The sequence below is a fragment of the Tachypleus tridentatus genome, chromosome 10 (assembly GCF_004210375.1).
Source record: "Tachypleus tridentatus isolate NWPU-2018 chromosome 10, ASM421037v1, whole genome shotgun sequence".
NCBI lineage: Eukaryota > Metazoa > Arthropoda > Merostomata > Xiphosura > Limulidae > Tachypleus > Tachypleus tridentatus.
In genome coordinates, this window is record NC_134834.1 from 22523637 (window position 1) to 22550457 (window position 26821).

Consider the following 26821-nt stretch of genomic DNA (forward strand, 5'->3'; position numbering starts at 1 on the left):
GTTTCTCGTTATCACAGAAAATAAATCCCTGTAGCAAAGTTCATTACGTATGAGTAAAAATATCTAAACACTAATGACCTTGACCTTTCCAACTTAATTATTACCTTTGTTGCTGTTGTTGATTGTTTGTTTGTTTTTCGCATATAAGACGTAAAATGACAGATTGATCGATGATTCAAAACTACACAAGGGCTATCTCCGCTAGGCGTTTGTAATTTGGAACTGAAAGACTAGAATGAGTGCAGCTGCAGTCATCAGCAACCTTACTGAAATCGAATAATGAGACTTAACTCTTACACCTATTACACAAAAACGTTTCGAAAGTTTCGAGCGTGATTTTGTTTTGTGACAAAGGACAAACTACTGACTTAAATCCATAGTTTACGATGCTAACCAATAGGCCGCGTCCCGATCACGAGCGAACAGAAATATGGATAAATAAACAATCTCGTTTTGTTGTTAGTTTTGTTTTCTATTTAAATAAGGCCTGGCATGGCCGAGTGCGTAAGGCGTGCGATTCGTAATCCGAGGGTCGCGGGTTCGCGCCCGCGTCACATCAAACATGCTCGCCCTCCCAGCCGTGGGGGTGTATAATGTGACGGTCAATCCCACTATTCGTTGGTAAAAGAGTAGCCCAAGAGTTGGCGGTGGGTGGTGATGACTAGCTGCCTTCCCTCTAGTCTTACACTGCTAAATTACGGACGGCTAGCACAGATAGCCCTCGAGTAGCTTTGTGCGAAATTCCAAAACACAAAAAAGTTTTTAAATATTGATGTCATGTTAATCTTTGAACAGTTCGACGTGGTTGCAGTGACTTATAACAAGTTACCTATTGGTTAACAGAGACTTTTATATTTAGCGAAAAAATATTTATGTTAATTTTACCTTCGTGCCTTCAATTGTTTTATGTTTAATAATTGTTACAACTGAAAGAACACAAAATTTTCTGCTCTCCAAAATTGGTGTCTACTGGGTTTTCGTCTACTTGACTAGAATGTTTATGCACATAAAGATCTTATCAGGTTTTCGTCTACTTGAATAGAACATTGATAAACGTAAGGTAGTTACCATGTTTTATTTTACTTCACTTGAATATTTATATACATAAAGTTACCGGGCTTTCGTCTACTTGAATAGAATGTTTATACATATGAAGAATTTTGTCAAGTTTTCGTCTACTTGACTGAAATGTTTAATACACATGAAAAATAATACCGGGTTTTCGTCTACTTGAATAGAATGTTTATATACATAAAGATTTGTACCGGGTTTTCGTCTACTTGAATAGAATGTTTATATACATAAAGATTTGTACCGGGTTTTCGTCCACATGACTAGAACGTTTATACACATTACGATCTTACCGGGTTTTCGTCCACATGACTAGAACCTTTATACACATTACGATCTTACCGGGTTTTCGTCCACTTAGTAGAACGTTTATACATTACGATCTTACCGGGTTTTCGTCCACATGACTAGAACGTTTACACACATTACGATCTTACCGGGTTTTCGTCCACTTGAGTAGAAGCTGTTTGTGTGCACACATGATGAATTTCCCGGGTTTTTCTTGTTGTCCAGTGTAACCTCTATGTATACACGTATAGATTTAAACCAACTTCACATCAAAGAAGGTGTAACTTTCAAAATTTAGAGTTCCTTTCACGTTCGGCTGCTAAGAGACCGACCGTCATGGTCTCCGCCCGCCTCTCTCTCTCTCTCTCCGGCGCTGACTGGGCCTCGCTGTACAGGGGTGGGGCGCTAAGCCTGTTGTCTGCATAAGTAAGCGCGATGGCGGATCACGTGTTCGATGTTGACCAGGCAGTGAAGAACGGTCTGTCAGGCAACTTGTGACACACTTGGCTTTCCTGGTGAGAGATAGTGGAGCACTTAGCCAAATTAAACCACGGAAGTTACTAGGTTCCGGGGACAAAACACCTTCGATTTTACCGGCACGACGACGACATCTGCGCACATTTGCGGGTGAAAGGACAAGCAGTGGCCGGCATGTCCACCATGGTCCGTGCGACTGCAGTCACCGACACTACGACGACGAATTCAGACGTTCTACTGACCATACTCTCCCGGAACAAGGTTTTAGAAGGTTTGCCAATTCCAGTTTATTTTTCTCATTCCGTTTTTAATTAACTTTTACTACCGTTTTCCACGAGAATAACTCTGCTCCGCGATAGCAGGATTCAGCCCTAACTCGTGCCCCGCCAACAGCCACTCAACAAAATTGGAAACGCTGCTTATTACGGGATGGCTGATCAAATTAGCGATCTATTGAAGGCATGTCCAGATATTAAAGTGCTCAAGCAACGTTGGAATGATGAAATGACTGTTCATACATGCGCTACAATTACTGCAAATTGCAAACACCCGTCTTTTGTATTTCACGTTACGAAACTTACCGAGACGCGCCGAATCTGGTGTTTCATTTTTCTCGAGTAAAGGGGCGAGTCGTCTCATTTGATCTGCAAGTTGCTCTTTCTTATGTAAAGGGAACAGGGTTACTGTAAGACATTTTCCATTCGTAACGTAATTAACTAGTCGGATATTTAACATATGTATCGCGGAACTATATAAGTGCTTATATAGGCTGAAAAGAAACACTTACTTGGCGCTGCCCTGGCTTACAATACTCTTATGGCTGTTCTCCTCTGATGAGTCGTGTGTGACGCATTATTTGTTGTACGTTTTCGAACGTGGTATTGATACGTGTTTACTATCCATTAAGATAAATTAAAGTTCGTATAACAGGCAGTTTTTATTTTATTCTACTGGGGGGGGGGGGGGTAAGACGTGATCAGACCTCTTTTTCGACTGGTTTGAAAAAGAGACCCCCCATCACGAAATTAGTTCGTCCTGCACTGAGGAACCAGACAACATCTACAGTCGTGGTTTCTATACTTCAGGTAAAGCTGAAACTTCTAAATGACGTTTTCTAATATTAGTGAATTTTTCCCATTAAACTGCCACAATGAACTATGTACAGAAATGTTTACTTCGATATGGAAAATGGTAAAGATACAGTTGATGATATACATCATATTACTGTCGAGTTTTCTTTCGTAGTGAAAATGGTAAATATAAAGTTGATAAACATCATATTACAGGCGAGTTTTTTTTTTGTTTTTTTTTCACAGGGAAAATGGTAAAAAATATGAATATGGTCTGTTTGTTTTTCTTCAGCACAGCTTACTAATAGGTCACACAGTAATCTGTTTAACCCTAACAACTAATTTCGCGATATTACATTTTGACTTAGACTTTAATACATCATAGCAAAAGCCATATATGTATATATATATACTCCTGTAAATCGAGAAATGTGCATTAGCTTGTCTAATACAGAAATGCTAGGATTAGATGCTTTTCTGCTTTATCCTGGTGCTTAGAAACTTCAAATGTAACAAAATAATATATTAATGGTTTCTGTTATTTCTCTCTTGTTTCCAATCACATTTCAAGCCATCTAATCCCTGATGAAATAAAGTCAACTTTCCGTGTAACTGTGTTTCTCTTCATAAGAAATTTAATTTTATATTGATTTTAAAGGAAAATGAATGCTATGATATGATGCTGGGGTTATCTATACACGGGTTCAGGTCTGTCACTTTCATTCGATGGCTCAACAGTAACTTTAGACATGACAACATAACGTATGATTTTTGTATCAGTAACAACAAATCGTCGACATGACCGGTGATTTTGACAATATTACTTCCAGAAAGCGGCTCAGTATTGATATTGTTTATTTTAGAAGTTTCGCTGACAGCTACACGTGAGGTGTTAAAAAGTGAATTCTCTCTGTGCCTTTCAAAGGCACGTAACTCCGGTCCTGTCTGCTTATTAGCCATCTCTAATCTTGATATGACAGACTGGAGCTAAGGAAACCGTAATGTCACTCTTGTCTCGCAGAATAGTGGGATCTGACTGTTACTCTTACATCTCAGCTACGTCTCCGAAGTGCGGATTGTGTTCATATGGCAACAGGATGCAATCCACAAACATTCACGTTCACCTCTAACGAAAAGTCAAATAAATCTTTAGCATGTGTATACATTCAGATTGACACTCTGGGCACGCCCACTTAAGGCCATATCCGATCCTATGGATATAGTTGTTCGGTAATAGAACGAGGTTCGGGCTATCGTACGGATTATAACAAAAGCAGTTTAAATAAGGTTCCTTAACTATTGCTAAATTTAAAGTGTCTCCTCTCATAAACTTCTTTCATACACTCATAAAAGCTATGTGAAATACAAGGTCAAATGGAACTTAAGGTGGTACGGATCATTTTGTTCTGTCTCTTCATGTTCTGTCTCTCGAGAAGTTCTCAGATCATAATATAATTTAATTTTGTCCCACGTCATCATGTTCTACCTACGAACTACTTGTTTTGGGAACTAAACTGACGAGAGTTTTCCACAAACAATTTGACAGAATGACGAGAGATTCACGATAGAAAACTTAAGAAATGTCATAAAAAAATTCCGTATTTTAAAAGTCTATTGATCTAGCCACATCTAAGTTGGTTCGTGGTCTAACTTTGTGACAACTTTCGTCCAAGTCCATACAGTCGTTTTCGAGAAACAAAAACACACAAGGATGAAAAAAAAAACCAACAACTTCCGTTCTTCTTCGCTGATGGAGATAATTAATTCGGAGCTTTGTCTGTGAGGTATTTCGTCCTCGTGATATGTTACATGTCAATTATGTCAACTTGCACCGGAACTGTAAGCGGTTAGCGCCGGAAGTTTTTAACAACCAATAATGCGTTTACATTCATTGTGTTTTCTGGTATAAAAACGTAAAGTTCCCACTTGAGTACCAACGTCGATTTGGCGAAAACATCATCATAAACTAGAAACTTCTCTCTGTAAATAGTTTAATTACAACTTTAAACTAATAGTACGGCACTTCATAAACAAAAACGCTTTTATTAACAACTTTAAACTAATAGTACGGCACTTCATTAACAAAAACGCTTTTATTAACAACTTTAAACTAATAGTACGGCACTTCATTAACAAAAACGCTTTTATTAACAACTTTAAACTAATAGTACAACACTTCATTAACAAAACGCTTTTATTAACAACTTTAAACTAATAGTACGGCACTTCATTAACAAAAACGCTTTTATTAACAACATTAAACTAATAGTACGGCACTTCATTAACAAAAACGCTTTTATTAACAACATTAAACTAATAGTACGGCACTTCATTAACAAAACGCTTTTATTAACAACTTTAAACTAATGGTGCGGCACTTCATTAACAAAACGCTTTTATTAACAACTTTAAACTAATAGTACAGCACTTCATTAAACAAAACGCTTTATTAACAACTTTAAACTAATAGTACAGCACTTCATTAACAAAAACGCTTTTATTAACAACTTAAAACTAATAGTACGGCACTTCATTAACAAAAACGCTTTTATTAACAACTTAAAACTAATAGTACGGCACTTCATTAACAAAAACGCTTTTATTAACAACTTAAAACTAATAGTAAGGCACTTCATTAACAAAAACACTTTTATTAACAACTTTAAACTAATAGTACGGCACTTCATTAACAAAAAACGCTTTTATTAACAGTTTTAAACTAATGGTGCAGCACTTCATTAACAAAAACGCTTTATTAACAACTTTAAACTAATGGTGCGGCACTTCATTAACAAAAAACGCTTTTATTAACAGCTTTAAACTAATAGTGCGGCACTTCATTAACAAAACGCTTTTATTAACAACTTTAAACTAATAGTGCAGCACTTCATTAACAAAACGCTTTTATTAACAACTTTAAACTAATGGTGCGGCCTTCATTAACAAAAACGCTTTTATTAACAACTTTAAACTAATGGTAATGGCACTTCATTAACAAAAACAACTTTTATTAACAACTTTAAACTAATGGTGCAGCACTTCATTAACAAAGGCTTTTAATAACAACTTTAAACTAATAGTGCGGCACTTCATTAACAAAAAACGCATTATTAACAACTTTAAACTAATGGTGCGGCACTTCATTAACAAAACGCTTTTATTAACAACTTTAAACTAATGGTACGGCCTTCATTAACAAAAAACGCTTTTATTAACAACTTTAAACTAATAGTACGGCACTTCATTAACAAAAAACGCTTTTATTAACAACTTTAAACTAATGGTACAGCACTTCATTAACAAAAAACGCTTTTATTAACAACTTTAAACTAATAGTACGGCACTTCATTAACAAAAAACACTTTTATTAACAACTTTAAACTAATGGTACGGCACTTCATTAAGAAAAAACGCTTTTATTAACAACTTTAAACTAATGGTGCGGCACTTCATAAATAAAATCGATTTTATTTACAACTTTAAACTAATAATACTGCATTTTATTAACAAAAACGCTTTTATTTACAACTTTAAACTAATAGTACGGCACTTCATTAACAAAAACGCTTTTATTAACAACTTTAAACTAATAGTACAGCACTTCATTAACAAAACGCTTTTATTAACAACATTAAACTAATAGTACGGCACTTCATTAACAAAAACACTTTTATTAACAACTTTAAACTAATAGTACAGCACTTCATTAACAAAAACGCTTTTATTAACAACTTTAAACTAATGGTACGGCACTTCATTAACAAAAAAACGCTTTTATTAACAACTTTAAACTAATGGTGTATTGGCACTTCATTAACAAAAAAACGCTTTTATTAACAACTTTAAACTAATAGTACAGCACTTCATTAACAAAACGCTTTTATTAACAACTTTAAACTAATGGTGCGGCACTTCATTAACAAAACACTTTTATTAACAACTTTAAACTAATAGTACAGCACTTCATTAACAAAAACACTTTTATTAACAACTTTAAACTAATAGTACGGCACTTCATTAACAAAAACGCTTTTATTAACAACTTTAAACTAATAGTACGGCATTTCATTAACAAAAACGCTTTTATTAACAACTTTAAACTAATAGTACGGCACTTCATTAAGAAAAACGCTTTTATTAACAACTTTAAACTAATAGTACGGCACTTCATAAATAAAATCGATTTTATTTACAACTTTAAACTAATAATACTGCATTTTCTTAACAAAAACGCTTTTATTTACAACTTTAAACTAATTGTACGGCACTTCATTAAGAAAAACGATTTTATTTACAACTTTAAACTAATAGTACGGCACTTAATTAACAAAAAAACTATTCAGTCTATTTGAATAATGTTTTACGTGTAAAAATACAACCTGTGCAACAATTAACAAATATCTTAAATTGTTGTTCGACGGTGAATCAACAGTAGGTTTACATACTTACAACGCTACAATTCAGCTTCGTGTTGCCTGCGGTAGATAGCCTTGTGTGGCTCTTCTCCAAGGCACACGTACAGCGAGCCCAAGAATTATTAAAATGTTTCTTGGACAAAAGCAACTTTGTAATATTTGTATTCTACTAAGTCTCATATGCCTATAGAGTCATTTAAGAGCATATTTTACACCTATTTATTGAGGTTTATTCTACAGTTTATTAAGTGACAGATACTAATGTATGAACTCTAGATTAAAAATAATAAAAGGCCCGCCATGGCCAGATGGTTAAGGCGCTCGACTCCTAAATCTGAGGGTCGCGGGTTCGAATCCCAATCGCACCACACATGCATGCCCTTTCAGACGTTGGACATTTTTAATGTGACGGTCAATCCCACTATTCGTTGGCAAAAGAGTAGCCTAAGAATTGGCGGTGGGTAGTGATGATTAGTTGCCACCCATCTAATTTTACACTGATAAATTAGGGACAGCTGGCGCAGATAGCCCCCGTGTAGATTTGCGCGAAATCCGAAAACGAACAAACAAGATTTATGAAAAGAGTCCGTTCTTGGCTTCACACAAAAAAAGACAAACAAAAACCTACTCGGTTGTCTACCGTAAGACTCATTCAAAATATATTCTTGGCTTCTTACATTAAGATCTCTTAATTTTAATGTGCACTGTTTTGAGTAAATTATACCGCAATTCTAAGATCTTATTACACTTTGTTATAAGTTTTGTTTGTTTATTTAGAATTTCGCGCAAAGCTACATGAGGGCTATCTGCGCTAGCCGCCCCTAATTTAGCAGTGTAAGACTAGAGGGAAGGCAACTAGTCATCACCACCCACTGCCAACTCTTGGGCTACGCTTTTACCAACGAATAGTGGGATTGGCCGTAACATTGTGACGCCCCCACGTCTGAAAGGACGAGCATGTTTGGTGTGACGGGGATTCGAACCCGCGACCCTCGGATTACGAATTGAGTGCCTTAACCACCTTGCCATGCCGGGCCTTTCTACAAGTAATTGAATGGTTTTTAATGTTTCAAATGTGTAAACGTTCCTGTTCAAATATTTGAAGTTTCCCATAAATAAGCGTTATAAGAATCACAGTTATAGCACACCAAATATAGCAAATTAACAATATATAGTGTTTTGGCGCTACGCGTTGGTTATATTCATAGGCGTGAGAAGAGTTTCTAGAAATTTCAGCTTACGCAACAATATAGACGATACACCAGTGTTATGGTACACACGTTAATTGTTGATTCTTACATTCGAGAATTTTCTACAATTTTAGCGAACAGGCGGGAATTTCGCAAAATATATTTAACAATATAAATTATGTACATTTATAAATGTAAGTTTAAATGAAACAAACACTGATATCAAAATAGATTTATATATAATAGTAAATCCGTCATACGTATAAAATTTATATATACTAGCAATTTCTGTTTGGCATTCCAACCTGTTAACATATTTCAATCGTTTGTTTCCTTTGTCCAAAAACACAAACAAATGATGGTCTATGACACATTAGCCAAATGTTATATTATAAATATAATAAATTACAAACAGTTTAAATATCAAAAGTTGATACTGTGTATCTGATTAAAATCAGCAATGCTGTTATAATAATAATGATCGTAAAGCACTCAAGTTATGTTCGTTATATTTCTAAAAACATACAAGTATAGTAAGTTTGTTTGTTTGTGTTTGTTTTGAATTTCGCGCAAAACTACTCGATAGCTATCTGCGCTAGCCGTCCCTAATTTAGCAGTGTGAGACTAGAGGGAAAGCAGCTAGTCATCACCACCCACCGTCAACTCTTGGGCTACTCTTTTTAACCAACGAAAAGTGGGATTGACCGTCACATTATAACGCCCTCACGGCTGGAACGGCGAGCACGTGTGGTGCGACCGGGATTCGAACCCGCGACCCTCGGATTACGAGTCGAACACCTTAACACGCTTGGCCAGACAGTTAGTTTATCTTCAGTATTAGGTTGTTCGGAAAATAGTGGCGGATTTTTAGACCCGTTTGTCTAACCTTTTCACTTTCCCAATTTCCTCACGATGACTTAACACTGTGGAAATTGAAACACCCAATTTCTGTGCCATTTCTCGAACAGTAAGTTGTGAATTTTTTTTCCACTAACACTCTCATGTTCTCGTTGTAAACACCGGAATGACGCCCTCTACCCTCCTCATCTTGGAGACCGAAGTCTCCTTTTCTAGAACTTTGAAAACCAATGTTGAAGTGTTCTTTCAGAAGTGGCTTCATCTCCTCATACTTGATTTATGTTACGAGTTGACTGAGCAGCACTTTGACCAAGACTGAATTCATGTATGAAAATAACTCTTAAATGCATATTCTCCATCTTGACGAAAGGGCTCTAGAATATTGATAATGAACGCTGTAAAGAGATGAATAACTGATGAATAGATGACATATTTAAATGTGCCGTAATTTCCAAGTCATGACATAAAGCAGTCCTTCTTTGTTACATGTTAGATTACAGAAGAGAAATCCGTCATTATTTTCCTAACAACCTAATAAAATAAAAACTCAGGAGTGAACACTGAAGTGCTGGCTGCAAACTCAGAACTAGACAAGAACGTACAGCCAATTGATTAACACCAAAAACAACAACAATATTTAAAGTAACCAGTCGGCATCCTAGAAAACAAGTTTAATATAGAGATCAGGTGATTAGCTCAACTATTCATCAACATAGAACGTATGATTTGAACTTAAAGCATGAATTTTTTATTAGAACACCAGAGCTTGTAAACGTGGCATTAGAATTTTGAAAACAATAAATACTGGGGAAAAGAAATGGCAATGTTATATTGCATGAATAGAAAATATAACTTCATTCCAACATAAACAAGTATATTTAATTGATTTCAGTTTACTCTAAAAACGAAGCACATTCTAATTACTTTCTTAGTTTACTCAAACAGTACAATATAGTTTCTTTATTGTCTAATGTTAATAGTAATGAAACAAACAGTACAATATAGTTTCTTTATTGTTCTAGTGTTAATAGTAATGAAACAAACAGTACAATATAGTTTCTTTATTGTTCTAGTGTTAATAGTAATGAAACAAACAGTACAGTATAGTTTCTTTATTGTTCTACTGCTAATAGTAATAAAACAAACAGTACAGTATAGTTTCTTTATTGTTCTAGTGTTAATAGTAATGAAACAAACAGTACATTATAGTTTTTTATTGTTCTAGTGTTAATAGTAATGAAACAAACAGTACAATATAGTTTCTTTATTGTTCTACTGTTAATAGTAATAAAACAAACAGTACAGTATAGTTTCTTTATTGTTCTAGTGTTAATAGTAATGAAACAAACAGTACAATATAGTTTCTTTATTGTTCTAGTGTTAATAGTAATGAAACAAACAGTACAATATAGTTTCTTTATTGTTCTAGTGTTAATAGTAATGAAACAAACAGTACAATATAGTTTTTTATTGTTCTAGTGTTAATAGTAATGAAGCAAACAGTACAATATAGTTTTTTATTGTTCTAGTGTTAATAGTAATGAAACAAACAGTACAGTATAGTTTCTTTATTGTTCTAGTGTTAATAGTAATGAAACAAACAGTACAATATAGTTTCTTTATTGTTCTAGTGGTAATGAAACAAACAGTACAATATAGTTTCTTTATTGTTCTAGTGGTAATGAAACAAACAGTACAATATAGTTTCTTTATTGTTCTAGTGGTAATGAAACAAACAGTACAATATGGTTTCTTTATTGTTCTAGTGTTAATAGTAATGAAACAAACAGTACAGTATAGTTTCTTTATTGTACTAGCGTTAACAGTAATGAAACAAACAGTACAATATAGTTTCTTTATTGTTCTAGTGTTAATAGTAATGAAACAAACAGTACAATATAGTTTCTTTATTATTCTAGTGTTAATAGTAATGAAACAAACAGTACAATATAGTTTCTTTATTGTTCTAGTGTTAATAGTAATGAAACAAACAGTACAGTATAGTTTCTTTATTGTTCTAGTGTTAATAGTAATGAAACAAACAGTACAGTATAGTTTCTTTATTATTCTAGTGTTAATAGTAATGAAACAAACAGTACAGTATAGTTTCTTTATTATTCTAGTGTTAATAGTAATGAAACAAACAGTACAATATAGTTTCTTTATTGTTCTAGTGTTAATAGTAATGAAACAAACAGTACAATATAGTTTCTTTATTGTTCTAGTGTTAATAGTAATGAAACAAACAGTACAATATAGTTTCTTTATTGTTCTAGTTTTAATAGTAATGAAACAAACAGTACAATATAGTTTTTTATTGTTCTAGTGTTAATAGTAATGAAACAAACAGTACAATATAGTTTTTTTATGGTTCTAGTGTTAATAGTAATGAAACAAACAGTACAATATAGTTTCTTTATTGTTCTAGTGGTAATGAAACAAACAGTACAATATGGTTTCTTTATTGTTCTAGTGTTAATAGTAATGAAACAAACAGTACAGTATAGTTTCTTTATTGTACTAGTGTTAACAGTAATGAAACAAACAGTACAATATAGTTTCTTTATTGTTCTAGTGTTAATAGTAATGAAACAAACAGTACAATATAGTTTCTTTATTATTCTAGTGTTAATAGTAATGAAACAAACAGTACAATATAGTTTCTTTATTGTTCTAGTGTTAATAGTAATGAAACAAACAGTACAGTATAGTTTCTTTATTGTTCTAGTGTTAATAGTAATGAAACAAACAGTACAGTATAGTTTCTTTATTATTCTAGTGTTAATAGTAATGAAACAAACAGTACAGTATAGTTTCTTTATTATTCTAGTGTTAATAGTAATGAAACAAACAGTACAATATAGTTTCTTTATTGTTCTAGTGTTAATAGTAATGAAACAAACAGTACAATATAGTTTCTTTATTGTTCTAGTGTTAATAGTAATGAAACAAACAGTACAATATAGTTTCTTTATTGTTCTAGTTTTAATAGTAATGAAACAAACAGTACAATATAGTTTCTTTATTGTTCTAGTGTTAATAGTAATGAAACAAACAGTACAATATAGTTTCTTTATTGTTCTAGTGTTAATAGTAATGAAACAAACAGTACAATATAGTTTCTTTATTGTTCTAGTGTTAATAGTAATGAAACAAACAGTACAATATAGTTTTTTATTGTTCTAGTGTTAATAGTAATGAAACAAACAGTACAATATAGTTTTTTATTGTTCTAGTGTTAATAGTAATGAAACAAACAGTACAATATAGTTTCTTTATTGTTCTAGTGGTAATGAAACAAACAGTACAATATAGTTTCTTTATTGTTCTAGTGGTAATGAAACAAACAGTACAATATAGTTTCTTTATTGTTCTAGTGGTAATGAAACAAACAGTACAATATGGTTTCTTTATTGTTCTAGTGTTAATAGTAATGAAACAAACAGTACAATATAGTTTCTTTATTGTACTAGTGTTAACAGTAATGAAACAAACAGTACAATATAGTTTCTTTATTGTTCTAGTGTTAATAGTAATGAAACAAACAGTACAATATAGTTTCTTTATTATTCTAGTGTTAATAGTAATGAAACAAACAGTACAATATAGTTTCTTTATTGTTCTAGTGTTAATAGTAATGAAACAAACAGTACAGTATAGTTTCTTTATTGTTCTAGTGTTAATAGTAATGAAACAAACAGTACAGTATAGTTTCTTTATTGTTCTAGTGTTAATAGTAATGAAACAAACAGTACAATATAGTTTCTTTATTGTTCTAGTGTTAATAGTAATGAAACAAACAGTACAATATAGTTTCTTTATTGTTCTAGTGTTAATAGTAATGAAACAAACAGTACAATATAGTTTTTTATTGTTCTAGTGTTAATAGTAATGAAACAAACAGTACAATATAGTTTCTTTATTGTTCTAGTGTTAATAGTAATGAAACAAACAGTACAATATAGTTTGTTTATTATTCTAGTGTTAATAGTAATGAAACAAACAGTACAATATAGTTTCTTTATTGTTCTAGTGTTAATAGTAATGAAACAAACAGTACAATATAGTTTCTTTATTGTTCTAGTGTTAATAGAAATGAAACAAACAGTACAATATAGTTTCTTTATTATTCTAGTGTTAATAGTAATGAAACAAACAGTACAATATAGTTTCTTTATTGTTCTAGTGTTAATAGTAATGAAACAAACAGTACAATATAGTTTCTTTATTATTCTAGTGTTAATAGTAATGAAACAAACAGTACAATATAGTTTCTTTATTGTTCTAGTGTTAATAGTAATGAAACAAACAGTACAATATAGTTTCTTTATTGTTCTAGTGTTAATAGTAATGAAACAAACAGCACAATATAGTTTTTTTATTGTTCTAGTGTTAATAGTAATGAAACAAACAGTACAATATAGTTTCTTTATTGTTCTAGTGTTAATAGTAATGAAACAAACAGTACAATATAGTTTCTTTATTGTTCTAGTTTTAATAGTAATGAAACAAACAGTACAATATAGTTTCTTTATTGTTCTAGTGTTAATAGTAATGAAACAAACAGTACAATATAGTTTCTTTATTGTTCTAGTGTTAATAGAAATGAAACAAACAGTACAATATAGTTTCTTTATTATTCTAGTGTTAATAGTAATGAAACAAACAGTACAATATAATTTCTTTATTGTTCTAGTGTTAATAGTAATGAAACAAACAGTACAATATAGTTTCTTTATTGTTCTAGTGTTAATAGTAATGAAACAAACAGTACAATATAGTTTCTTTATTGTTCTAGTGTTAATAGTAATGAAACAAACAGTACAATATAGTTTTTTATTGTTCTAGTGTTAATAGTAATGAAACAAACAGTACAATATAGTTTCTTTATTGTTCTAGTGGTAATGAAACAAACAGTACAGTATAGTTTTTTATTGTTCTAGTGTTAATAGTAATGAAACAAACAGTACAGTATAGTTTCTTTATTGTTCTAGTAGTAATAACAATTTAAGAACCCGTACAATATAGTTTCTTTCTTGTTCTAGTAGTAACAATTAAACAATCAGTACAGTACAGTTTCTTTATTGTTCTAGTAGTAATAATACGTTTAAAAAATTTTTCAATAAAGAAAGTAAATCAAGGATGGCTAACCTCAGTCCTACAAAAACAATGGAAACAAGATGGTAGGGATGGCTATTCCATTACCCCTATACAACAACACAGACAGTGTAGTGGAATGTTAACAGATAAAAACACGACAGATTACATTTAATTGTTATTAAATAGTTATTATGTCAGGATGATGGAAATGTCATCCCTACCATCTTGTTTACGCTGTTTTTGAAGGATTGATTTCAGCCATCCTTACATTTATTTCCTTTTTTTAAAAGTTTTTCTTTACTTATTTTAATGCAGTGTTTCAATAGACATAGGAAGGTTGTATTCATAACAAAATTTAAATACAATCGGGTTCCGTCTGTAGTACTTATTGTTCATCTGTTATTGGTTGGTAGTTCCTGTTTAAATCTGTACTTAAGCTTTTATACAGGCACACACAGTGTCTGTAAAAAAGCTAACTTCAAGGGGTAATAATAACATCGCTTATACTTGATTTGTGATTTTAAAAATTTCTATTACATATTAACAATACTTATAAAAGTAGACACGCCATTTGAAACTACGTCATCTTAGTTGAACTGGTTGACATCATTGTTTTGGTTTTTCAATTATCGTGTCATAATAAAGAAGCAGAACAAATGAGAACAAGGAATTCATACATATTTTCTATCGTGTTTACAGAGATTTACAGAACTTGTGACTTAGTTATTATATAGATATTGTTATAAAAGGAAACACCGTATAGTATTGTAAAGTTCTGATGACCTTTTAAAGAGATATTTAAAATACCATTTAGATGAACAATCCGAGACGTCCCTACCCAGGCAGAGTTATCGCCTTTCTGATAATCAAACAACCTGTACAGAATACATTTTTTCTTGTACTAGTAGCAATAACTAAACGACTGGCACGCTGTCGCTTTTTAAATGTTCTAGTAGAGAAGTCAAACAATAGCACAACGTAGTTTGTGACTGAATCTAATAGTAATAAAATCAATAATCTAGAATGCTGTCAAAATTTGACTTTAATAGTATTAGACAACACTGCTGTATGCGAACAGAAGTGATTGTCTTTTATGTTCATTGATTCTTTCATTTTTCTTTATAATGAAGGCTATTTTAGTTTATATCGAAGAGCAACTCAAACTTTGCTCTTTTCTCTTCTGGTTTTCTATTAATCTTTTATAATTTCTTGTTTATTAAAACATATAAAGAAAAACACTATTTTCAGGACCTTTTGAAATACTGTATATTTTAACTTGTTATAAACAAATTGAGAATATATTTTATTAGCGGAAAGTGGGTTAACCACCGTACTGTAGTGCAAAGCATCCACTTTTACAGGGGCCTGGTTTTCATAAATTAAATTTGTAAAGACGTTTCTATCACACTAGAATAATGCAGAGGTTAAACATGGGCTTCTGTTGACTGCCTTAGAAACGTATACAAACGTCTGTTTGTCGAAATCCTAGCAACTAAGCCTCTTAATGTTGATGGATGATATTTTGTACACTATTTCTTAGCATCTGAGGATGCTTCTTTTTAGATGTTTATATTGTTTAACTTTTTAATTATTATTATGTTCTATTCTAGTGCCAGTTTTGAACTGCTAGATCATAAGCCTAAACCCTTTTTTATCTTACTTATAGTTTGAACTAGCGTGCATGAGACATACTGGTCTACTCACGGTGTTGACACGTCATTTTGGAACATTGGATATTCTTGGTCCAGAATAATTTGTTTAAAATATTGCTTACTGTATGTGAGAAACGGAACGCGCCTAGTCCGTTGAGCAAGTTTGTTTTAAAGCAAAGCCACATTGAGTTAAATGTTGTGTCCACTGCCGGGAATCAAACCCAGGATGTTAGCGTTGTATGTCCGTTTGCTTACCGCTATCTTACCGAGGACCCATTGATTAAGAATTAATAAAGATCTGGCAACTTACTACAGGTGTGACGATATATGATACACGTTACTTACCACAAGCCAGGGATGAGTCAGTAGAAAATAACCACAAGCCTGCATTGAGCCAGTGGACAATGACTTGGTTCAATGTGTTTACTTTCAGCCTTCTTATAACGTGATATTACTTCTGTCACCAATTAGCATGTTATGCTTCGCTAGTTAAAGGTTTACATGCTACAATACAACATATAACTAGACGGTCTGGAATGTTGATGAAGAAAAACTGCTACATACAATGAGAAGGGTGTATACAACTTCAACAGTACTACCATTCTATGTTTATATTTCATTCTAGGGGCATACATCCTCAGAACCCCGTTCCATTCTCTGTTTCTGTTTCATTCTAGGAGGGCATACGTCCTCAGAGCCCCTTTCCATTCTCTGTTTATATTTCATTCTAGGAGGACATACGTCCTCAAATTCCCCTTCCATTCTCTGTTTATATTTCATTCTAGAAACATACGTCTTCAAAAACCCCTTCCATTCTCTGTTTAAATTTCATCCGAGGAGGACATACGTCCTTAAAACACCCTTCCATTCTCTGTTTCTATTTCATTCTAGTAGGGCATACATCCTCAGAACCCCTTCCATTTTCTGTTTATTTTTCATTCTAGGGGCATACGTCCTCAGAACCCCGTTCCATTCTCTGTTTCTGTTTCATTCTAGGAGGACATACGTCCTCAAACTCCCCTTCCATTCTCTGTTTATATTTCATTCTGGGGGCATACATCTTTAGAACCCCCTTCCATTCTCTGTTTATATTTCATTCTAGGGACATACGTCTTCAAAACCCCCTTCCATTCTCTGTTTAAATTTCATCCTAGGAGGACATACGTCCTTAAAACACCCTTCCATTCTCTGTTTCTATTTCATTCTAGTAGGGCATACATCCTCAGAATCTCTTTTCATCCTCTGTTTATATTTCATTCTAAAAGCATACGTCCTCATAACCCCCTTCCATCTCTGTTTATATTTCATTCTAGTAGGGCATACATCTTCAGAAACCCCTTCCATTCTCTGTTTATATTTCATTCTAGGAGGGCATACATCCTCAGAACCCCTTCCTTCTCTGTTTATATTTCATTCTAGGGACATACGTCTTCAAAACCCCCTTCCATTCTCTGTTTAAATTTCATCCTAGGAGGACATACGTCCTTAAAACACCCTTCCATTCTCTGTTTCTATTTCATTCTAGTAGGGCATACATCCTCAGAATCTCCTTCCATCCTCTGTTTATATTTCATTCTAAAAGCATACGTCCTCATAACCCCCTTCCATCTCTGTTTATATTTCATTCTAGTAGGGCATACATCTTCAGAAACCCCTTCCATTCTCTGTTTATATTTCATTCTAGGAGGGCATACATCCTCAGAACCCCCTTCCTTCTCTGTTGCTGTTTTAATTTACTATCGAAAGCGAAGCAAAAACCATTACAATATTAAGTAACAATGACTGTTATCTCGCGTAAGTCGCTAAGTGTTGTATTGAAGTCCTTATAAAAAGATTTCCCATATTTGAAAGGAAACACCAAAAATCAAAGTGTTATTGCTTCCTTAGACATAAGTTGTTATCGTTAATGAAATTTGTAAAATTTCTGTTTCCGTGTATATAGATACATAGATTACATTGTATTATACACCAGAATTCAATGACTTGTTAATTAGATTCCTATTATAAAATGTGCTTTACATGCAAACTATTGAATCATAAACGTTATACTTGAAGCCATAATAACATAGCTCACGTAATGTACTGAGCTAAAATGCAATAGATAAAGGAACAATATTTGAGGTTCTTTTTTTCATAGAGCGGGGGGGGGAAGGGATAAGATTTCTTTTATTTTTCAGTGGAGATTTTATCGTATTTCTTATTAGACAAGATATAAAGAGAGATGCTTACGTTATCTTAAAACGATTTGAATATAGAAGTCAGCGAGTCATGTGAAAAAAACAGCCGGTATGAATTTGGGGTGGACGGATTGTATCAGAACTACATTTTGACATTGCTTGACGTTTCGAAGGTAGAGTTATGGCGCTAAAATCTGATCGTCTTTTGAAAGAGTATATAACAACCCTTTTAAAAGCAAAATATTCGTATACCCAGATCACAAAAATGTATCAAGATTGATGATTTATGATTTACAGATCAGGGATATCCAATGTACTCAATGACATTAAAAATACAAGAAATATGAATCAACCTGAGGCACCAGAACTGTCCATAAAGAAATCTACAACAAGTCGTATCCTAACCTTGGCAAGTAAACGTGGCGTCTGGTCACACGAGCTCAAAGGTCAATAGCGAAAGCCGTCTCTTTTTCTAGACAACATTAATAACGCGTATCTAAATCGCATACACACAAACTGCTTTTCACGACATGTACGTTCAGCTGTCGTATTCCTAAAGCAACTGAGGAATAACAGATGTTTTCATTCTATTCCATAAGAATATTCATGTTTGCCAATAGGAAGGGATTCCAGTCAAGACACCGTATGCCCATGGATTTCTGTGCGATTAGACTGTTGAAACAGGTGCTGGAAAACTGTCCTCATCGTACATAGATGGGTTTATTAAAACAGCAGGACGGAGTGGTGAGCTTTGGATAAGACATTTTTAACTAAACGTTTTACAATAGAAGTTACATTGAAATGCTATTGCCATGGTGTTCAGACTTCAGATAGACCACGAATAGACGTGGTGGCGTAGACTCCAAAATAACATTAATACGAAACGTTCAACCTCTGTATTATGGAAAATGTAAAAGGAATACATTTCGTACTATACAAGTCACCGTATTAGTTAAAGTAACTTTCAAAAATACATTTTTGCCTGAAAGTGTGACCAATATCTTTTTAAAAATTGAAATGTAAATATAGGTGTCACTACTCAAAACAGGTGAGGGTAATTACAAAATACAACTTCTTTTGTTTTCGAGTTTATTACTTCACTAATTTTAAAGGCATGCTCTTTGGAAATTATTCATTCTCTTTCATCTACTCAGCAAGTACTTCAGGTGTTTTAAAAGGCCCTTGCCTTTGCTCAGTAAGTATTAAATGCTTATGAAAGGCCTACTCCTCTCTTTAATCGGTTATGGAGGTCTCTTAATAGCCTTTTACTCTTTAATTTGTTCAGCAAGTATTTCAGGTCTCTGAATAGCCCCGTTTTTTATTAATCTGATCAGCGTATATTCCAGATCTCTGAATAACCTTTTCTTTGTCTTTAACCTGCTTTAGAGGTATTCCAGGTCAATTACTAGTGTCCCCGCCCTCTATTTAATCTGCTCACTAAATATCAAAGGTTTATGTGCTCAGCATAGTACTCTAGTTCTCTCAGAAAGTAAACACAATCTTCTGTAAACACAATCAACAGTCACATTCTATTGTATGGAAAAACTGCTGCTTCTCTAAATGTGAAAATGTAAAGAGAACTAATAGAACATAAACTTCGATCGTTTCTTCATACGTGACAGGAACTTATTTTACAGTTCACAATTTACGACTAAAAATGATGCACGTGCTCGTATAAGAATAGCTGTGTAAAATGGAGATACTACAGTGAAATCGTAGCACCATGACAGAGAGACAAACAATATTTTGGTCCTTCATAAACTGTCACAGCTCAGTATTGACGTGTTCGAGCATAGGTGGAGCATTTTCAGATGAGTGAGGACATTAATTGTTAGAGCATCTTTGTTTGCACTTTCTTGGAGGGTTGGGACTATTAAGCAACGCCCGCGAACACGCTTTTTTTTTCTCTTATTCTTTATTCGTGTTGCATGTGCATTTTCCCGCGTTCCACGCAGCTCTAAAGTATTACAATCCCAAGGGTAATATTGTAGTGATGTTCTTTTCAATACCGTTTCGCTTTCTATCGCTTGCTGCGCGCGCATTGACATGCTTGCATTAACTGAGCATGATGAAAAAAGATCCGCTAAACAGAACATTAACTAGAGTTGTCACTGATTGGCTTGGAGTACGGGTTCTAAAACTGGTCACATTAACTAGAGTTGTCACTGATGGGCTTGGAGTACGGGTTCTATAACTGGTCACATTAACTAGAGTTGTCACTGATGGGCTTGGAGTACGGGTTCTAAAACTGCTCACATTAACTAGAGTTGTCACTGATTGGCTTGGAATACAGGTTCTAAAACTGGTCACATTAACTAGGGTTGTCACTGATTGGCTTGCAGTACGGGTTCTAAAACTGCTCACATTAACTAGAGTTGTCACTGATTGGCTTGGAATACGGGTTCTAAAACTGGTCACATTAACTAGAGTTGTCACTGATTGGCTTGGAGTACGGGTTCTAAAACTGGTCACATTAACTAGAGTTGTCACTGATTGGCTTGGAGTACGGGTTCTAAAACTGGTCACATTAACTAGAGTTGTCACTGATTGGCTTGGAATACGGGTTCTAAAACTGGTCACATTAACTAGAGTTGTTACTGATTGGCTTGGAGTACGGGTTCTAAAACTGGTCACATTAACTAGAGTTGTCACTGATTGGCTTGGAGTACGGGTTCTAAAACTGGTCACATTAACTAGAGTTGTTACTGCTTGGCTTGGAATACGGGTTCTAAAACTGGTCACATTAACTACAGTTGTTACTGATTGGCTTGGAGGACGGGTTCTAAAATTGGTCAAAATCCCACTACCTTTGCTCGAAAGTTTAGGAAATCGAGTTTCAAACCTTGGGCTACTTAATTATCTGGAAGTAGCCACCAGAAAGTACCTGATGAGGATTATATCACCGAACTAAACATGTGTGTAATGCAGCGAGGCTAGATCGAACCTTCTACTTCTTTGCGACAGAAACGTCTATATAGATAAATAAATACCTTTTCATAACCACTATGAATGTGTTTTTTACAATTCTCATCACTACAGTCTTTTATAAAATTACAAGACAGAGGTTGCAGACTTTATAAATAAATTATAAAAGAAAGAACAAATCACTTCGCTTTGTTTAGGAACATCTCGAAAAGTAATTCTTGAAATAAACAAGTGACATGTCATCAGTTTGATGGTTAGCATGAGTCTAACAAACGTCGGTTCAAAGCACAAAAGCAAAATATATCAGTTTCTTTTAGAGTAACGTTAGGTAATCTATAATCGTGCGCAGCGTTTTAACAAGTATCATTGTATTATTAAAGCAGTGCGTGTGTGTTTGTATGAAGGTAAAACACCAGTTATATACGTTGTATATTTCTGGTACAAGTTCGACATGTTCCGAAAACGTGTGGTAATCTGAACGTATGATTGTTCAGATATTTCATTCAGTTAACATAAGTTTGTTTGTTGTTGTTGTTTTTTTTGCGTGTGTGTTTTGCTACTGAGTTTATGAATAAGCTAATTCCAAGGCTGCACTGACAGTTCTCTGAAATGTATTGATTTGAATTCATTCACGCCGTCAGATGGCACTGTAATAATACAGACCAATGCCAAGTTTCCTTCTCTTCGTGAGATCCGTCCTTAATCAGTTAACTTGATTCGGTATGAATCTACGTTACATACTTTGCACACGCATGCCACGCGCACGGAGTTGCTCATTTTGTGTTTAATTCCCTAGAGACAACACCACAGCGTTTAGGCTTAGCCATCTGTATTTGGTGCCCGCCAAAAGCAACCCTAACCCCCAGGTTCGTGACTTTTATTGAATAACAAAAACCTGTCGCACTTTTGAAAGTAACGGGAACACAAAACTCCTATTATACCCACTCGAATTGTTGTTAGGTATGAATGTGACTATAGGAAGTACATTAATCTGTTAGGGAAACAATAGAAATATTAACGAGGTTCGTAAACTAATAACCACGTTGTAACTTGTACAAGATATATGGATAAAGTTTCTAAATTAATAAAAATGCCACTGTGGAGTACTTTTTTTTTTTATCTTAAGCCGTGAAATGACTGTAGATTTTCACACACTACAATGTTCACACTAAGTGTAAATACGTGGTATTTTATTCTACTTTGGTTTTTATTGTGTAGACATCATAATCCAAAACACAGTATTGATTGATCGTTTGTCATCAGTATTCATTATGCACGTAAGGCCCCGGCATAGCCAGGTGGTTAAGGCACTCGACTCGTAATCCGAGGGTCGTGGGTTCGAATCCCCGTCACACCAAACATGCTCGTCCTTTCAGCCGTGGGGGCGTTATAATGTGACGGCCAATCCCACTATTCGTTGGTAAAAGAGTAGCCCAAGAGTTGGGTTGGGTGGTGATGACTAGCTGCCTTCTCTCTAGTCTTACACTGTTAAATTAGGGGCGGCTAGCGCAGATAGCCCTCGAGTAGCTTTGCAAGACATCCAAAACGAACCAAACCAGTGCACGTAAGATCAGGCCTAGTACACTGTCGATATCATTAGGTGCACATATTATTATCTAATATACTTTACAATATCATCACTACGCACGTTTATAATCAGATGTAGTACATTTTCATACGTCACTAAGCATATATGATCAGATGTAATAAGCTGTTTGTATTCACTATTCACCTACGATCATACTTAATAGGATTTTTGTATTCTCTTTGCTCATATGATACTATTAAACATAATGATATTCTATACGCATGTAGTGTGATCAGTTTCGACACACGGTTAAAAGTTTCTAAAGATAAATGTTTTTTTTTTCTTTTATCGTTAAACTAGTGTATTCTCGTTCTACTTTGATTTTATTGTTTCTCTTTACCTTTCTGCAAGATTATCACGCCTCAAAATGGTCAGAAAATAATATTCTCCAATAGGAAAAGACCGTTTTCTGAAGTGACCAATCAGCAACCGTTTTACAGATAGAATAACCACAAAGTTAAAATAACACATACATACATAGGTGTGTATACGAGTGTCGATATGATATATTCTGTTCCTGGTGGTATGTTACAATATAAAATATGCTCAGTATAAAAATTATCAAGCCTTTAGATGAAGCAATACTGTTCAAATAGAATTCTCGCAAGAAACTTAATTTTTATAGAATAACTTATTTCAAACGTACTAAAATCATAAACTTTTTCCAGAGAAAAACAAACAAACTTAATGGCATGGAATCTAATGTTTAAACAAACTGTGATATTCCGAAAATAGTTGTATCAAACCTAACAAAAATCCGGTGTTTTGGATAAGCTTCACAAATGTTTATATTCACGTTTTATGACGGCTTTCTCAGAGAACAATCAACTTTGAATATTATGCAGCAAATGGTTGGATTCATAAGTGAATTAAATTCCCAACCCATCAAAGTTTCAACCACGCTCAGAATCCCTTCAGAAAAGTGGAAGCACTACACAATAGCCAGGTTAGCTGTAAGGAAGTTTGTTTTCTTTATTTATTTGGAATTTCAAATGAGAACGTTAAAGTTGTGTCTCAATAACAAATGGAAGAAAAGTCAGATATTAAGTTACAGCTAGACAAATTGTTTTCATAAGCCAATGCCCAGCATTCTTCAGGTATAATTCTGCCTGACAATGAAAAGTGAAGCGAGGGAATCGAAACCACGGAAGCTACTAAAACAGTTGTGAATTGCGAAGGTTGTTATACTAAAGTATACTGAGTTAAATAGAAGTGCAGTGTACTTAGCAGGTTTATTGAGTTTGAATGCAAATGTAACCTCGTATCTAAACATAAATAATTCAAGACTAAGTAAAATGCAAAAAAGGAAGCGAATTCTGTAGTAATCAAATATGTTTCTACTTTAACTTTTAACTTTCATGTCAGTGTAAAAATCATCTTAAATTCAATCCGAAGAAGGCCGGGCGTGGCCTAGATGTTAGCATACCAGACTGTTAATCTAAGTCAGTGGTTCCCAACCAGGAGTGCGGGATAACATTTGTTTTGGCCACCTTCACCTTTATTCTTAAATAAATAATTACTATTAATTTTTTTTAGGGGTGCGGGGCATAAAAAAGGTTGGGAACCACTGACTGAACGAACGTGGGTCATTGTTGCGAGTTGATGCGTTCTGACATTAAGTGTCTAATCCTAATATTTGACTAAAGTATCCCAAGAGTTGACGGCAAGTGTTGATAACTAGCTACCTTTGCTGTAGTCTCTCAGTTCAAATTTAAATAGCCCTTTGCCCAAATATTCGAAACAAACGAACAATCAACTTGAAAATTAAATAGTAATACTACGAGTTTCTTAGATATTTATTTCAGGTATCGTTTTGTGATATATTTAAACGTGTATTATATCATATTTTATTTTAAAATTGTGCTATAGTAAGTTGTTTCGTTATGTACCGAACAGAAATATCATCACCATATAATTAACTTGCAGTTATTGGAACCTTTGTGAAACCAGTTGTTTGCTGAGTTACTTTTCCGTCTCAAAATAAAATTAATTAGAAATACACTCAGAGCATGAACCTCGCTTAGCAATGTTTTTTTTTTTACTTACCCAGTAGCCAACGTTAAACTTACCCCAAGCCAGTTATCACCACCAAAAACATATAAGCCTACGTATCAATAACCTCTTTCCACTTCAATTATTACTGAAGTTTTTACGGGTTTTTTTCTTCAAAATCCCAATTTTATACCATTATAACAAAGACACTTGCCCTTCAATGTGACCTTGACCTTTGAGATATAGATTCACCGATCGTTAATCAATTTCTCTAAAGGAAGCACTCAACAGGTGCTCACCGTTTCAAATCACGGTCTTTGATCTTCAATGTGACCTTGTACCAACCTTTGAACCTTTCGTCAAAAGAATACTCTCGTCGTCAAGTGTGGGTAATAATTTGTTTAAACAAGTAAATGGACATAAAGTAAAGAAATCGGTAATCAAACACATACTTAGGTTACGTAAGTGAAAAATACTAATGGTACAACATTAATTTTTCAATGGTCCCCCCAGTGGCACCATTGGCAAGATTACCAATTCAACCAATTACCAATTACTAAGTATTTTTACGTAAGTGAAAAATACTAATGGTACAACATTAATTTTTCAATGGTCCCCCCAGTGGCACAGCGATAGTTCTGCGGACTTACAGCGCTAGAAACCTGTGGTGGACAGTTCATAGATAGCCCATTGTGTATTTCATTGCTTAATTATGAACACAAATAACAAAACAAAACTTATACACTGAGTAACTTAAAAGTATTTCTTATATATGTTCAATAAGCTTCTACTGAACCAAATGCTTAAAAGAGAAGAAAACACTTTATTTCGCATTGATATATCTATTGTTTTGTTTGTTTGTTTTTGAATTTCGCACAAAGCTACTCGAGGGCTATCTGTGCTAGCCGTCCCTAATTTAGCAGTGTAAGACTAGAGGGAAGGCAGCTAGTCATCACCACCCACCGTCAACTCTTGGGCTACGCTTTTACCAACGACTAGTGGGATTGACCGTCACATTATACACCCCCACGGCTGGGAGGGCGAGCATGTTTGGCGCGACGGGGATGCGAACCCGCGACCCTCGGATTACGAGTCGCACGCCTTAACGCGCTTGGCCATGCCGGGCCCTGATATATCTATGGACATTCTGAGAAACCGCATCTTGAAGTAGCTTTACCGGCAAAACATTAAAGTTACGATGTGTTAAGAACCACACCGAGGATCCCGAGGCAAAGCAACGCACGTGGTTCATTCAATCTGATTTGGTCTCATGTACTAAGAACCTCTGCACGTGCAAGACGTGGTTACTGGTTTTAAGTGCTCTGTTAGCTGTTTAATTGTATTTCTTTATTCTCAGCACAGAAATGTTTTCCAATGTTGGTTAATAATTGATGCGGTGGTAAGATGGCCGTCTAAATCACTCAGCTGTTAACGTGTGGGCGCAGTCCTGACCTCGAACCTTTCTTTCTTACCAATCGTATTTGGTTGAGTAGTTACCGTTGCCTCTTGAGGGTTCCGGAAGAATTTCGAACTGCTTTTTCGTGTCTCCAAAAAATAACGTGAAAAGTTAGAAACCACTCAAGTTTAGAGCTATTTCCACGTGGCGTTGTCTGTCTTCAAGCATAGCATGATTTCTGGGAGAAGTGTTGTTTTTTTTTCCTTGTTGTTTTCAAAATATATTTTCTACCTCTTGGTGAATACAGCGTTAAGAAAGGTATTTGCTAATTGCTCGTTTCTACTTCTGAAGACAATTATTTTGCGAGGGGTGTGACACATGTATTGGTTTGAAATTCGAGATTAATAAAATTCATTCACATTTACAAACATTCCATAAACAGATGGAAATTAAGATATTGCGTTTGGGAGGGAAAATGATATTGTAGATTTGAAATTCATTATATTGTAATAGAGTTGTAAACAATACTGGAATGATGTCCAAACCTGTACTGTCAATATGGAAAAACAAAATCCTATAAAAAGAAATAAAGGTTGCCGAATATTCTGTGGCTTTACAAAAA

At 34.1% G+C, this 26821-nt stretch overlaps 1 protein-coding gene across 1 annotated transcript in view; it reads left to right on the forward strand.

Moving 5' to 3' along the window:
• Positions 1-1834: 1834 nt before the first annotated feature.
• The window catches only part of LOC143228871 (LIM/homeobox protein Lhx3-like), a 70281-nt gene continuing 45294 nt past the window's right edge, over positions 1835-26821 (forward strand). The window contains exon 1 of the mRNA XM_076460287.1: positions 1835-2107. Within this exon, the coding sequence (XP_076316402.1) occupies positions 2011-2107 (97 nt within the window). The 5' untranslated portion in view covers positions 1835-2010. The remainder of the gene's footprint in view (positions 2108-26821) is intronic.